Below are 12,964 nucleotides of genomic sequence, written 5' to 3'. Positions count from 1 at the left end.
TGCTTACCAACACTTCTTTTTTTTTGACGCGAAGTTCACATAACACAAAATTAACCATTTTAAAGTGTAGAACTCCATGGATTTTAGTACATTTACAGTGCTGTGTGGCCACCACCTGTATCAAGTTCCAAAACATTTTCATCACCCAAAAGATAAGACCCCTCCCCCCCCCCCTTGTTACCTGTCTTTTTGTTACAGCCATTTTAGTGGGTGTGAAGTGGGATCTCATTGTCATTTTGATTTGCATTTCCCTGATGAGTTTTCAGGTGCTCTTGGCCATTTGCATACCTCCTTTGGAGAAATATCTATTCTATTCAAATCCTTTGCTCAATTTTAAACCGGTTGTTTTCTTCATTGTTGAGTGGTAACAGTCTTTATATATTCTGGATACAAATCCCTTGTCAGCTGTATGATCCATTCTTGGTGATCTGCTTCTTCGTAAGGACCTTAGAGAAGTGGCCTGGGCTGGGCTCATGGGCAGGAAGAGAGGCTGCGGCTCAGCCGTGGTGTGCACTCCTGAGACATGCGGGATGGGGCAGGTGGTGAGCTGCATTTTTCAGTGTGGCTTCCCTCCGCAGACCCGTTTGCTCTTCCCCCAGGTTGAAATGTTCCTTCTCGCCTATGCTGTGCGCCACACCATCCAGGTGTACCGGCTCTCCAAGTACAGCACTGAAGAGTTCCTCACAGTCTACCCCACTGACCCACCCAGGGATTGGCCGGTGGTGACCCTGATCGCTGAGGATGATCGGCACTACAACATCCCCGTCAGAGTGTGTGAGGAGACGAGTCTGTGAGAGGAGCATGCCGGGACAGCCTGGCCATGTGGCCAAGGTGCGCAGGCAGCTCCTTGGCTTGGGCTTTGGGCCTGCGAGTCTCTAAGAATGAGCTGTGAGAACTCTTGGGCCCCGTGAGCCAAGCTGGACTGGGATGTTCTGAAGACTAGCTTTCGATGAGAAGAATTAACCAAGTATTTCCCCTCATCTGGGATTCAGTATGTTTCGGTGGGGGCCTTCAGAGCTCACCTCTGGGAAGGTGCAAACTACATCTTCATAAAACAAATACTTTTGTATGCGAGGAGACTCATCTTGGAGAGGAATATGTTCTTTATGTCTTACATGAAAACTTTCTCTAATTGTAGACTGACTTTCAATTTTTTTAAAGAGTAATTTTTTTTGTTTTAATGGTAATGGGTCTCTGTAGTGCCCTTCCTATGCAATCTGCTCACGTGGTGTAAATTCTGGGATGGAGTCTGTGAATGGCACAGTCATAACATCCTCTGATAGTCTCGTTGAGCAGTGGTTTGGATTTATATATTAATTAAAGGTATTCTAAGGAGATTGTCTAATAGAAGATTAAGAATTGGATCCAAAAGTGAGTTATTTAAAGGCTGGAGAAAGAACTGCAGGAGGGAGGCAGTGGCACCTGGAAATCCTTGCTCTTTGAGAACATGACGGGTGCCTGGGGTTGAGGACACAGCGGGTCTGCTGCCTGGTGCAGGTGGTGCGCTGTCAGCGGAGTGAGCGCTGCTGGCAGTTGAGCTCCAGGGTCGGGCTGTTCGTGATTCTCCACTTCTAGGGAGCCACCATTTTATGGCCAGAACAGAGCTTAGATCCACTGTGGTTTTAGAGGAGGAAACTAAAGCCAAATGACTTTCAGGCACTCATCTGAGTTCCCAGGTGGGAATTAGCTGGATCCTGGGCCCTTTTCATGCTGTGTTTTTGAGGGTGCTTCCATTGCCAAGTTCATGTAACTCGTCTGTTGGCAGGGGTGAGTAATAGCAGTGTCTAAGATTTTCATGAGTGGGTTTAAGCAGAAGCATGTATTAAAACTGAGTGCTGCAAAGGGAGCGCTGAGCTGCATCTGGCCTGGATCTAGTTTGGGAAGCCTGAGGGAGGCATTATTCCTGGCCGTGAGCTGTTGCCTGCGTTGTCACAGGCTAGGGTGGTGACTAGGGTGTGGGGACAGGGCAGCCCAGCTGAGCATGGTCTGCATTAGGGCCCATCCACGTGGGGCGCAGACTGTGGACACTGTTGGCAGGAAGCAGACGTCCCTCTGGGGCTGTATCAGCAGCACCTGGACTGGCTCAGCATTTGTGGAGGTGGTGTTAACCTGAAGTACCAAGCTTTATTTTAGAATAGTTAAAGTCTTTGTTTGGTCCAATTTAATATAGTTTATAAGCTATCTAATCTGTTTTTTTGGGAGGGGCAAACCTTTTTTGAAAATTGTTTTGCTTTCACTTAAAAATTAAAATTCTTAGCTGAAGAAGCTCAGAGGACACACAAAACTATGCAGACTGTTACATTAGTATTTTTCCCGTTGGCTGTCAGTAATAGTTGCCACGTTTTGGTAGATGTTTATTCATTAGAGTGTTTGAATCTACTTCTGCTCTAAAGGTGTGTGAATGCACTGGAGAGGCTGTGTTCTTCACTGTGAAATGCGCTGGTCCCTCAAATCAGGAGGGGCCTAGAAGCCAAATTAAAGTAGTAATAATAATGACTTCTTGTTGGCTTTGATGCTTCATTTTAGTATTTGTAACTTACAACAGGAAATGCTTACTGTTCATTCTTGAACGTTTTTTAAAGCATACTTCAAATGTTTAGGTTGTACAAGGCAGTAGGGGTCTGTGTCCTTCGGGGGTGATATTGAATCTGACTGTTGGTTCATATCCACTGTTGAATTTAATAATACTCATGATCATTTGTATTTGCATTTTGAAAATGTTCTAATATTAGTGAACTTGAACCAGACTTCTGGGCAACTTAATTATTTACATTTCATACTTTTTTCTTCTTTCTATGTATGATATTGTTAGAATGTGTGCAGAAATTGTGGTCTTAACCACCATATTGATAAAAATTCAAAAGGATGCATTTATTTTAAGTTGCTTTCTGTCCCAAGGCCTTATGAGATTTTGCTCTCAAACTTTTGTCCAGGCTTAGAGGGATCATAGCATCAGAAAAACAAAGCTCTCAAAGAAATAGTACTTGAGGAAATGTAAACGATTGGCCAACTTTAAAAATAACATTTCTTTGTTGCAACCCGTGACTTCAGTTGCTCAGAGTCCTAATTCCATTTCTCATTCCTGATCTTGGCCTGGTTGGGTGACATCAGCAGGATGGAAATTGAATTGAGACCAAAGTGGATTCAATAGGATAATCTACTTAGAGGGATCTCTAAAATGACGGTCTTCTAGAAAAAGGAAAGTAGTAGGAATACACTGTACTTATTTGTAGCCCAGAGTTTATTGCAGGAATTCAGAGGTTTTGGATCCTATGGTCTTGGCAGAAAGATGATCTTCACCTTAAGCAGGCATGACTTTTCACCTTTGAGCTCATTTAAGGTGCATTTAAACCTAAAAGAACCTACCTAATAGAAGTGCCAAAAAGGGGAAAAAAACAACCTAAAAGAATTTCCCTGTAGCAAGTTCCATGCAATTGACACTGCCCGCTCAGAACTTTTTCTGGCTCCCCTCCTCACCTGCTGAGCTCCTTCTGCATATCCAGCATCCATTGGTTTCACTCACGCACATGGAACAGTGGTGGCCGCAGTTGAGAACACGAGGCCACTGTGTGGTCTTTATGATCTAGGCGCAGGTGGGATTTGATCTGAAGTGTTTGCGGTTCCTCTTCCTTAGAATGTGGCATATCTGAAATGTTTTACATGCACAGCACAGGATTACCCTGCTTTCTTGCTACAGCCATTTGCACTTTTATTATACTGTTACATAATAAGTTAATGTCTGATGAAATTTTTCTTTGAGTAAGGAAAACAGACATTGCCTTTATATCCTTTCAGTATTCTTTTCCCTCCAATTCTAGAACTTCTCAGGTAAAATCTCAGGCCACATGAGTCTAACACCTCTGCGGAAGAAACAGTCTTTGTGGGTTTTTATGTGCTTGGTTTTTTCCTTCTCTAAGAGGCCCTGTGTTCTTCCTCCTGCCTCCCCCTCCCGCTCAGGTGCTATTTTACCTTGAGTTTGTAGTCTCCTTTTGGAAGACGGTCCAGATGACGACTGAAGTGCTGCTTCGTCTTGAATGGTAACAGCACTCCTACCATCACAGCGTATAAGTAGGACTCAAATCGACTTCTGGCTGTGTCGCCATTTTGGTGTTAAAATACAGGTTGATTATTTTCCTCTCTCTTTCTTAAGCAATACTTTGCAGGTACTCCCTCTTCGGAAGCCAGGAAGTATTTTCAGAAGCATAGACCTCCAGGGACTCTTATTTACATCTAGACATACATAAAAATAAATGCTGTTTTTTAAAGATCTATGACTACTTAACAAAACAATAAAAAGGAAGCCCTGGGTGTGTGTGAGGTGAATCTGCAATGTGTGTGAGACGCGTAGAATCCCCACATAGTTTAGCAAAGGCAGAGCACGATGTCAAGTAATTTTAATATGGCCTAAGGAACTGTAAGAAGCGAACTGAAGAAGGAACTGATTTTAGATTAAAAATGTCATTTAGAAACAAAACAACAGATGCCTAACAGACCTCCTGTGCTTAAGTTATAACAGGATAAAAATCTGAATGAGTGGAAGGACTTCTGTGCATGGATTCTGCAAATTCCTTCTACAGTTTAAGCCCCTTATTTAACAGAGGTCTAATACTGAATGCTTCACCCTTTGGGAAACCTCGTTGGTGATCTCTTCTGAGGGCTGCAGAGACCAGGGAGCCGGTGCTGAGTTGTGCAGTGAATGAAGACACAGGCAGCTGGTTATGAATGCTTGTGTAATTCAGGGGATAACTTGGAGCCATGAAAAGCACAAAAAACTGGTTTGGCTGTCCCAACGGCTGGTGGCAGTAGGGCTGAGGTAGGCTCACTCATGACCAGGAGTGGGGTGTGTGTGTATGCATGCATGTGCGTGTGTGCACACTGATCTGCAGTCACATTGTTGACGCTCTTGTGTGCTCTAGGTCCCACAGCCTGAGGCCCAGGAGCATTTGGGAGGGTGGAGGTGACCTGCCCTATTTGCGTTGTTTTCACGGTAAATTGAAATGTATTACTGGGAATGGTGGAATGGGTTAGTATGTATAATTAAACTATACGGAGTGCCCGTTAAGTCTGGAAATAGAGATATATTAAGTGTATTGAAATCTCATATTAACAAACCATTTATTATGTATGTCTCTGTTCCTAGGCCTTGTGGCCACCTGTATATTTAAATATTTTGAATGCTCATTAATAGCCAAGGCTTAATATTAATGCAGGAGAACACTGGTTGGAGTTTTATCCCTGTCTTGTGATTCCTTGGGTGTGAGTTTGGGACAGGAATGAAGTTACCAAAACATGAGTAATACAAGGCAAGGGTATGGGGCTTGAAATACCCAGTCTTGGCAGTCATTTTCCCAGTAACCGGGCGTGGTTGAGCTTAATTATGAACTTCAAAATATTTTTTGTACTTAAGAGCTTTTATATACTGAAAAATGCCTTGATATGTATTCACATAAATGGTGCTAAAATGTGGTACCCCTTACTGGACCCGCCGCAGTCCACAGTCGTGTTGGTTACTTCTGGGTATTTCCATATGGGAACTAAGCCAAATGAATGTATTAAGCGAGCTTCCTTCTCATTTTCATTGTTTTTATAAAAAGGTTTTGGAACTGTTACCCGCATTTTAGCAGCTTCTAACTCTGTGTTGTGGATTTGGAGAGGTTAACAACCCACCTTCGACCCCTGGCGACTGTTTCCCTTCCCTGTCGGCTCAGCTGTGAAGGGAGAGCAGCTGGGAACACGCGGTGTGAACCTGGTGCCGCTCGGCTTGGCTTGTTTAGCAAAGTGTCCTCTGTTTACACTGTAAAATGTCAGCATTTGTCAAAAAATGTCGCCCGCTCTGAAGAACACGCCCCCGAGGCTCCGGTCAGTTTGGGGCCTTGCTTCCCGCCTGCAGCTGCAGCTGGACCCCTGGCTCACGGGGGCGTGAGTTTCCTCTGTGACTTATTGAGTCTCTTGTTTGCACTGTCAGAGGCTGGGCGACTCGGGGCTTTGCTGTTGATCCCCTTTAGCAAACCCAGCCGTTGAGGATTGTAAAAATAAATAACTAAAAATAAACTTAGAAAATAAAAACTCAGAAGCCTGGCTGTGTTGCTGTGGTTAAATGCTTGCCTTTGAGGACTTTGGGAGATTTGAGTTCAATGTTTTAACTTTCCAGCATCCCTGACACGGCCTGTGATGCCCGATGACTTTACAGTGCTGAACCCATAGTAAGGGCTCTAACAACACCTGGGTGCATAGTTCTGGATTTTGGTCTGGATTCAATACCAGTCCCACCATCCACTCTTAGGGGGAGCTCAGCTCGTTTATCAACCTCCCTACCTCTCAGTCTTCATCTCCACCACGCAGTCTGTCTTGGGTGGTGGTGGAGGGGGGGGCGTGAAATGCAAGCCCTCATCAGAGGCTTTGGGGAAGATCCCCTAGGCCTGCTAGGCAGGGCCGCAGCTGCATCCCAGACGCAGCCTTGCCATGTGTTTGCCGAGGAGAGGCCTGCGGTGTGTGCAATGTTCTTAGGTGTTCACCAGCCATTCAGAGCGTTGGAAATGCTCCCCGAAGTGTGATAGCAGGAACGTGAGTGTACTGCCTCTGAATGAGACCACCACTGAAGGAAGTTAATAATTCGAAGATAGGGGAAGACAGTGGGTTCTCAAAGGTATTCTTGGGGATAGAGAATGAAGTTTGAGCCAGGAGAGACCTACCTTGAAGAACTGAGTCTGGGCGTCTTTCTAAAATGCTGCTGGGCTTCTGAAGCCCATTGGTTAGAAGTTGGGCATCCACCAGAGAGCAGTGCCAGGTTGGTAATGGGCGTCAGGAAGACCTTCCTGTGATAAACAGCAACAACAGACTTCCTCCTCCATTGCCCCATTCAGCTGGGTTGTGGTGCCCTCCTTGTGTCCAAGGGCAGTGTTTCTGGCATTTCTCCATGGCTTCCCCTACCTTAGGAATTGTAGAGGAAAACAGGGACCCAGGCTGTGGGTCCTAGAGAAGCCCTTAGGGATATTTTTTACAACCATCAAATGATCAAGAAAATGCCACCGCGTTATGTGTTGTAAAATGAGAGTGTATTTATATAGTACATTCCCACTCACCATCTCTGTCTTGCTTGAAACCTTCTGGGCATTCTTTCTGCAGGTTCTCTAAATCGTTTGTCTCTCCTCCCCACTCCTACCCTCACCTCTAGTCTGGCTCATTGCGAGTGGCCTGGTCATGACTTTCTGGGTCTAGAGGGTTGATTCCAGACTCTGGCCCCCAGCACAGCCCCAGAGAGGTAGACCAGGTTTGGCCCTTGGGTGGAAAAGCCCTGGGTGACGCCCTACCCCTCAGCTCCCAGGAGCCAAGTGAGATTTTCCTGCCCCTCCCTCCACGAGCCTGTAGCCCAGCCTTCTGCCCTCACAAGACGGCTGAGAGGTTTGGTGACAGTGGTGCTGCCACTTTGCGTTCACTGCTACGCTGTAGAATATTTATTACAGCCTAGGAAGGTGCCTTCCACATACTCCTCCAGCTCCATCTCCCCAAATGAAGACTAGAATGCAGTTTATGGCAGATAAAATGCTGTCATGATATCTATGCTGTGCTGTTCAAAATATCGGAGAGAATGCTGAGAAAATCAAAAGCAAACACACTACAGTGGTTGGTTTATGGATGCGGAGATCACATCCTAATTGTGTTAGGTGGTGACGAACTATGATAGAAGGTTTCAAAAAAGTCTGTAAAACCCTTGTCTAATTCACACCATTGAGTATTTCCAATTCTCACAATTATAAGTGATGCTATAATGAGCTGCCTTCTTCATGAATCTTTTTACACATCTCTAAATTGAACATTTTAAGTCTCTTGAAACATATTTGCAAACTACTCTCCAAAAAAGTTGCAGAAGTTTCATTTTCACCAACGTACTGGAGTGCCTGCTTCATTGTCCCCTAGGTGACACTGGGGGTAATTTAATTTGGAAAGAATAAAACATGGAACGAGAGAAAGACATCCAGTTTTAACTGACTTTTGATTCTAGTAATGGTGAACATTTCTCCTAGGTATTTATCGGTTGCTTGTATTTCTTTCCTGTGTTGCTTTTTCCTGTTCTTTTGCCCATGACATCAGTCTCTTTGCCTAGTTGAGTGTGTGCTTGAAACGTCTTGTCAAATTGTCCTCTGAAGAGGTCCCTTTGGTTGACATTCCCCCCGGAGAGCAGGAGTACCCTTTCCTCAGGCCTTTGCCATCACTGAGCTCTATCAAACTTTTTGATCTTTGCTGAGTTGATAGTTGGACTTTCAATTTCCATTCCTTTCCTTGAGCAGGGCTACTTCCTTTGTAGCAGTCAGTCAAGGGTCATTTTCTGGGAGCCATCTGCTGTTGTCTCTTGCCCATCTGTTACAGTTTCTAACTAGACTGTCGAGTGTCAGAATACTCTTGGTTCCTCTGTGGATTTCACAAGGCGATTTAGGGATGGGAACATCGAGAAGGGAAGGCTGACAGAGGGGCTGTCAGATGCGTGTCACACACTTTTGGTTGCAAGTGACAAGAACTGGCTCAGGTTATCTTAGTTTGTGGAGATCTTGACCTTCCGTGATGAAAAAGGGGTGATGGGTCGGCCCCAAAGCCTAGTGGTTAAGTGGTTAAGTGCACCTTCTGCCCAGCCACTTTGGTGGCCTGGAGTTTGCCGGTTCAGATCCTGGGCTTGGATCTACACACTGCTCATCAAGCCATGCTGTGGTGGCATCCCACATAGAAGAACTGGAATGACTTGCAGCTAGGATATACAACTGAACTGGGGGGCTTTGGGGAGAAAAAAAAAAAGGAAGATTGGCAACAGATGTTAGCTCAGGGCCAATGTTCCTCACAAACAAAGCACACCTTAAAAATAAAGAGGGGGTGAGATGAGAAGGCTGCAGGAAGGAGGGCCATTGTGCAGGTGACCTAGGCTCAGAGCGTGTTCATGGGGGAAGGTGTGAATGTTCCATTCATTCACCGAAGAGTGCCTGCTCTGGGCACACCCAGTTCTACACTTGTGGATGCAAGGATGAGCTGGGCTAGCCTCTCCTCTCTGTCCCTCCCTGTCCCTCCCAGGCTCTCTCCAACTCTCCCCAGCCTTCACAGAGGTCACTTGCATGTGTCACAGATGAGCTGAACTGGCATGACTTCAGGGCTAGAATCACAAAGCAGCTTTGTCTTCCCCTGTTGAAGATATAGTCAATGGGAGGAGTTCCTCCCCTGCCTCTGGATGAAAACTCAACTCAGGGCGTCCCATGACTTTTCTGAGCACCCTTGGATAGTAAAGAGAACTTACAGTCATTTGAACTTGCCAGATGCTATTCCAATTTGGAAATCGGAATATCCCATCTTGTGTAAGAATCGAAGCTATGATTAATCGCCAGCTGCCCCATCTGGCCCTAGTTGTTGCCGGGGAAGGAGGAAGGGAGGGAGGGCGGAGGGAGCACAGATCTCCCCTGGAGAGGCTGTCCTAACCTGGCCTCACTCCCTGGCCTGGCCAGGACTTCTCATTCTCTCCTTGTGTGGGTTACTTGCAAGGATCTTTGGAGACCCCCATGCCCCCCGGCTCCTGCCCCCGGCTCAGGGCCTCCCATTGGCAGTTTCCTTGATGTGCCTAACGCTCTGTCCTCTGACCCTCCCTTCCTCCTTTGCAGCTCCTGGAAATCCAGTTACCTCCGGCTTATTTCTTCTAAGCCCTGTTTACCCCTCAGGACCTAAGAGGACTCCTTGGTCAGTTTGTTGGTCTGTGTGGCCCAGGTCTGGTCCACAGGAGAGACCTGTGCACCTTCTGCCCAGCCAAACTTGGCCTGTGCCAGCCAGCCCGTCTCCCCGTCCTGCGGCTCTCTCTCCTGTCAGATTTGACAGCCATCCACCGAGTCCCCACCACTGCAAAGGCCCATTTCAAGCTCTAAGTGTCTCCTGAAGAGCACTACCACTAGGCTTAAGGTGTCGAGGGACCCACACACATGTGCACACACCCCTGAGGACGACAGGGGCTCAGTGTAGATCTCTGCAAAGAAACCATCTCTACAGATACTCTTTTTAAAATATCTACTCTTGGTCCTTTTATGCCCTGCTGGTGGGTGAGGGACGAAAGGGGTAACAAGTTTCTGAATGGGACCAGGTGTTAAGACACCTGGAGCAGGAGGCTGGGGCATCATTAGGAATCCCCATTTTTTGTTGTTACTTCTCTTTGGGTGTTAGCATCCTCTTTCTGGCTGGGCCCTTGTTTACTACATGTAGCCCAGGCTCAGCCTGGTGCACACCCAAGTAAGTGTAGGCTCCTCCTTGCAGCAACCCAACAACTAGATGAGAGGAAGGGCCAGCCTGGAAAAGCAGGGTGAGGTAGGGTGGGGAGGAGGTGGTCAGGCTGCTGGGAATGGTTGTGCAGATTGTGCCCTGCAAAACTCTAGATGTCATGCACATCATAGTCCAGGGGGCACACAGGAGCTTGGAGAAGGAAAGCCATTTTGGAGGCTTCTGTAACATGCAGGCTCTAGGTGATCAGGAGCACCTGAGGTGAGCCAGTGGGACTAAAGAGGATGCAGAGGAAGGGACAGAAGTGAGAGATACTAGGAGGGTTAGTGACTTGGGTTAGTGACTTGATTGAGGGAGAGGCGGGACATGGAGTAGGTTTCTGGGTGGGTGATAATGTGATTCTTCCCCTCAGGAGAAAGCATGGGAGGGAGTAGGGAAGAAGTGTGCAGGATGGGCCTTAAGGCCAAGGCCCCTCTGGGGCCCCTCTGAGGGCGTGTTTGGAGGTGACTGATCTGAAGCTCTGGAACAAGTCATGGCTGGAAAAGCAGCCCCGGGGATCGCCACTGTGTGTTTGGAATTGGAAACAGGCCCAGATTGGATCACTGGGGAGCATGTAGAACTGGATTCCAAAGTTAGGATCAGGCCTAGGGTGTGGGAGCCATTTTTATTCTTTTCCAAAGAAAGTGGAATTAAATAGCATTGAGCAACACAGTTGTAGGGTGAGGAAGGATGCTGAAATCTGGGTGGTGGCAGCATTTGGGGGAAAGGTGAAGAATGGAGCTGAGTTAGGACGTGGTGCTGCCAAGTGTGGGGAGACAGTGCTTTTTGTTTTTTTGGTGGGGAAGATTGTCACTGAACTAACATCTGTTGCCAATCTTCCTCTTTTTGCTCGAGGAAGATTGTCGCTGAGCTAACATCTGTGCCAGTCTTCCTCTATTTTGTATGTGGGATGCTGCCACAGCATGGCTTGATGAACAATGTGTAGGTCCACACCTGGGATCTGAACCCGTGAACTCTGGGCTGCCGAAGCAGAGCAAGTGAACTTAACCACTGTGCCACCGGGCCGGCCCCAAGAAATAGCTTTTTGACCCTGTCATGCATGAACTTGCAAGCATCTGTCCTCACAGCAGCAAGGCCCAGGGCTGGGGGAGCTGGCACAACCAGGTTTCCTCGGCCACTTGCCTTCATAGCAAGAGAGCTTTTTACATGAATCAGATGAAAGAACTTTAGGTGTGTGGTGTAATGTAAGGTTTGATAGTTATTGTATTTGTTCATGCTATTTTGGTCTTTGGATTCAAGAATTCTGAACCTAAGATAAGACTAGCCTTTATCTAGTCTTGTAATGGTCACAGATTTGTTGGCTGAGCCTAGCAGACATGCACCTCCATCTTCACGCACTGCCGTCGATGACTGGAAATCCTGATGTCGCAGTAGATTAGAACTAGAGAAGATCTCGAGCAGAGGAAGCTGATCCAGAGGAATCCATAACTTGCCTGGCTCACAGCTAATCAGCAGCAGAGACAGAATGAGGACTCACCGCTCCTGTTTTTCTTTTTTCCCTTTTGTGCAAAGACTAGTGTATTGAACTGTGAAATTAACATGGTATTTACTGGCTTGCGTTGTCCAGGTAAGAAAACTGGAGCTTCTTGGGGACAGAATTAGAAATATAAGCAATGCCAACCTTCCCTCCACCCCAGGGTTGTCTTCAATAGTGTTGAGAAAGAAAACTCAGAAGAGAGAGCGTAGTTTTCTCCATGATATTAACCTAAAAACCAGTTATCCAAGACTGTACCTAAATTACCGCTCACACGATAAACTTTTGGAAGTTTACTCCCATTGTCTCGGGGGTGTGAGTGGGTGGTTTGGGACAATTTATAGATAGGCAAAGACATAGAGGCAGATGTTTCAAAACCAGGAACCAGCTCACAGTTGACTTTAACATCCTCTTGATTGGAAGTCCTCAGCCCTCATAAGTGAAGACAAGTGTGCACACTAAAGTCCTCTGCAGTGGGTGGGGTGGGGTGGAGTGGGGCAGGGGGAGGTGGGCAGGCTGCCAGAAATGGTTGTACAGATTGTGCCCTTCAAGACTCTAGGAGGTGTCATTTACATCATAGTCCAGAGGAACACACGAGCCTGGGGAAGGGAAAACGTGTTGGAGGCTTCTGTAGCATCCAGTCCTAGGTGACAGGAGCATCTGAGCAGATGGATGCAGAGGGAGGCAGGGATGTGAGAGACACTAGGAGGGAGAACCGATGGGGGTTAGAGGGACCCCAGCGGCGGGGGATGGCGGTGCCACGCAGTAAGTTTCTGGGTGGATGATAAAGTGATTCATCTGGGATGTCAGGAGGAAGCATGACCGGGTGCAGATCTGTCCCCCCGTGGTAGGACTGCTCCCCATGGGGAGCATTAATGGAGCTTGGGCCAGCACAGCTCCACATCCTGACATTATCACCAGGCAGCAAGACATGCCATGTCTCAGGTGTTGTGGGTGGAAAGATGACCTCTGAGACTTCAAAAACGTGGTACTATTCGAGGCAGGAAAAGGGAAGCATGGTCGAGGTGGCGCTGAGATCTGGGATTTCAGCTCAAAGACATGTAGTAAAGCAGTAAAGAAGAAAACAGGCGATCCCAAGCAAGTCTGTCAAATGCTTACACCCTTGTTGATTACAGGTTTGTCATGAAACACTTTCTCCATATAATCTCTCAAAGGAGGTTAAAGAAAACG

General features: G+C 46.9%; 1 protein-coding gene across 1 annotated transcript in view; it reads left to right on the top strand.

Annotated features, from left to right (window-relative positions):
- Nucleotides 1-2,496, top strand: part of OTULIN (OTU deubiquitinase with linear linkage specificity) — a 53,347-nt gene extending 50,851 nt beyond the window's left edge. The window contains exon 8 of the mRNA XM_070587331.1: nt 600-2,496. Coding sequence (XP_070443432.1) covers nt 600-794 — 195 coding nt within the window. The 3' untranslated portion in view covers nt 795-2,496. The remainder of the gene's footprint in view (nt 1-599) is intronic.
- Nucleotides 2,497-12,964: the final 10,468 nt, after the last annotated feature.

Source organism: Equus przewalskii, chromosome 20, assembly GCF_037783145.1.
Source record: "Equus przewalskii isolate Varuska chromosome 20, EquPr2, whole genome shotgun sequence".
Taxonomy (NCBI): Eukaryota; Metazoa; Chordata; class Mammalia; order Perissodactyla; family Equidae; genus Equus; species Equus przewalskii.
The sequence above is the reverse complement of the archived record's forward strand: the minus strand, read 5'-3'. Positions and strand labels throughout refer to the sequence as shown.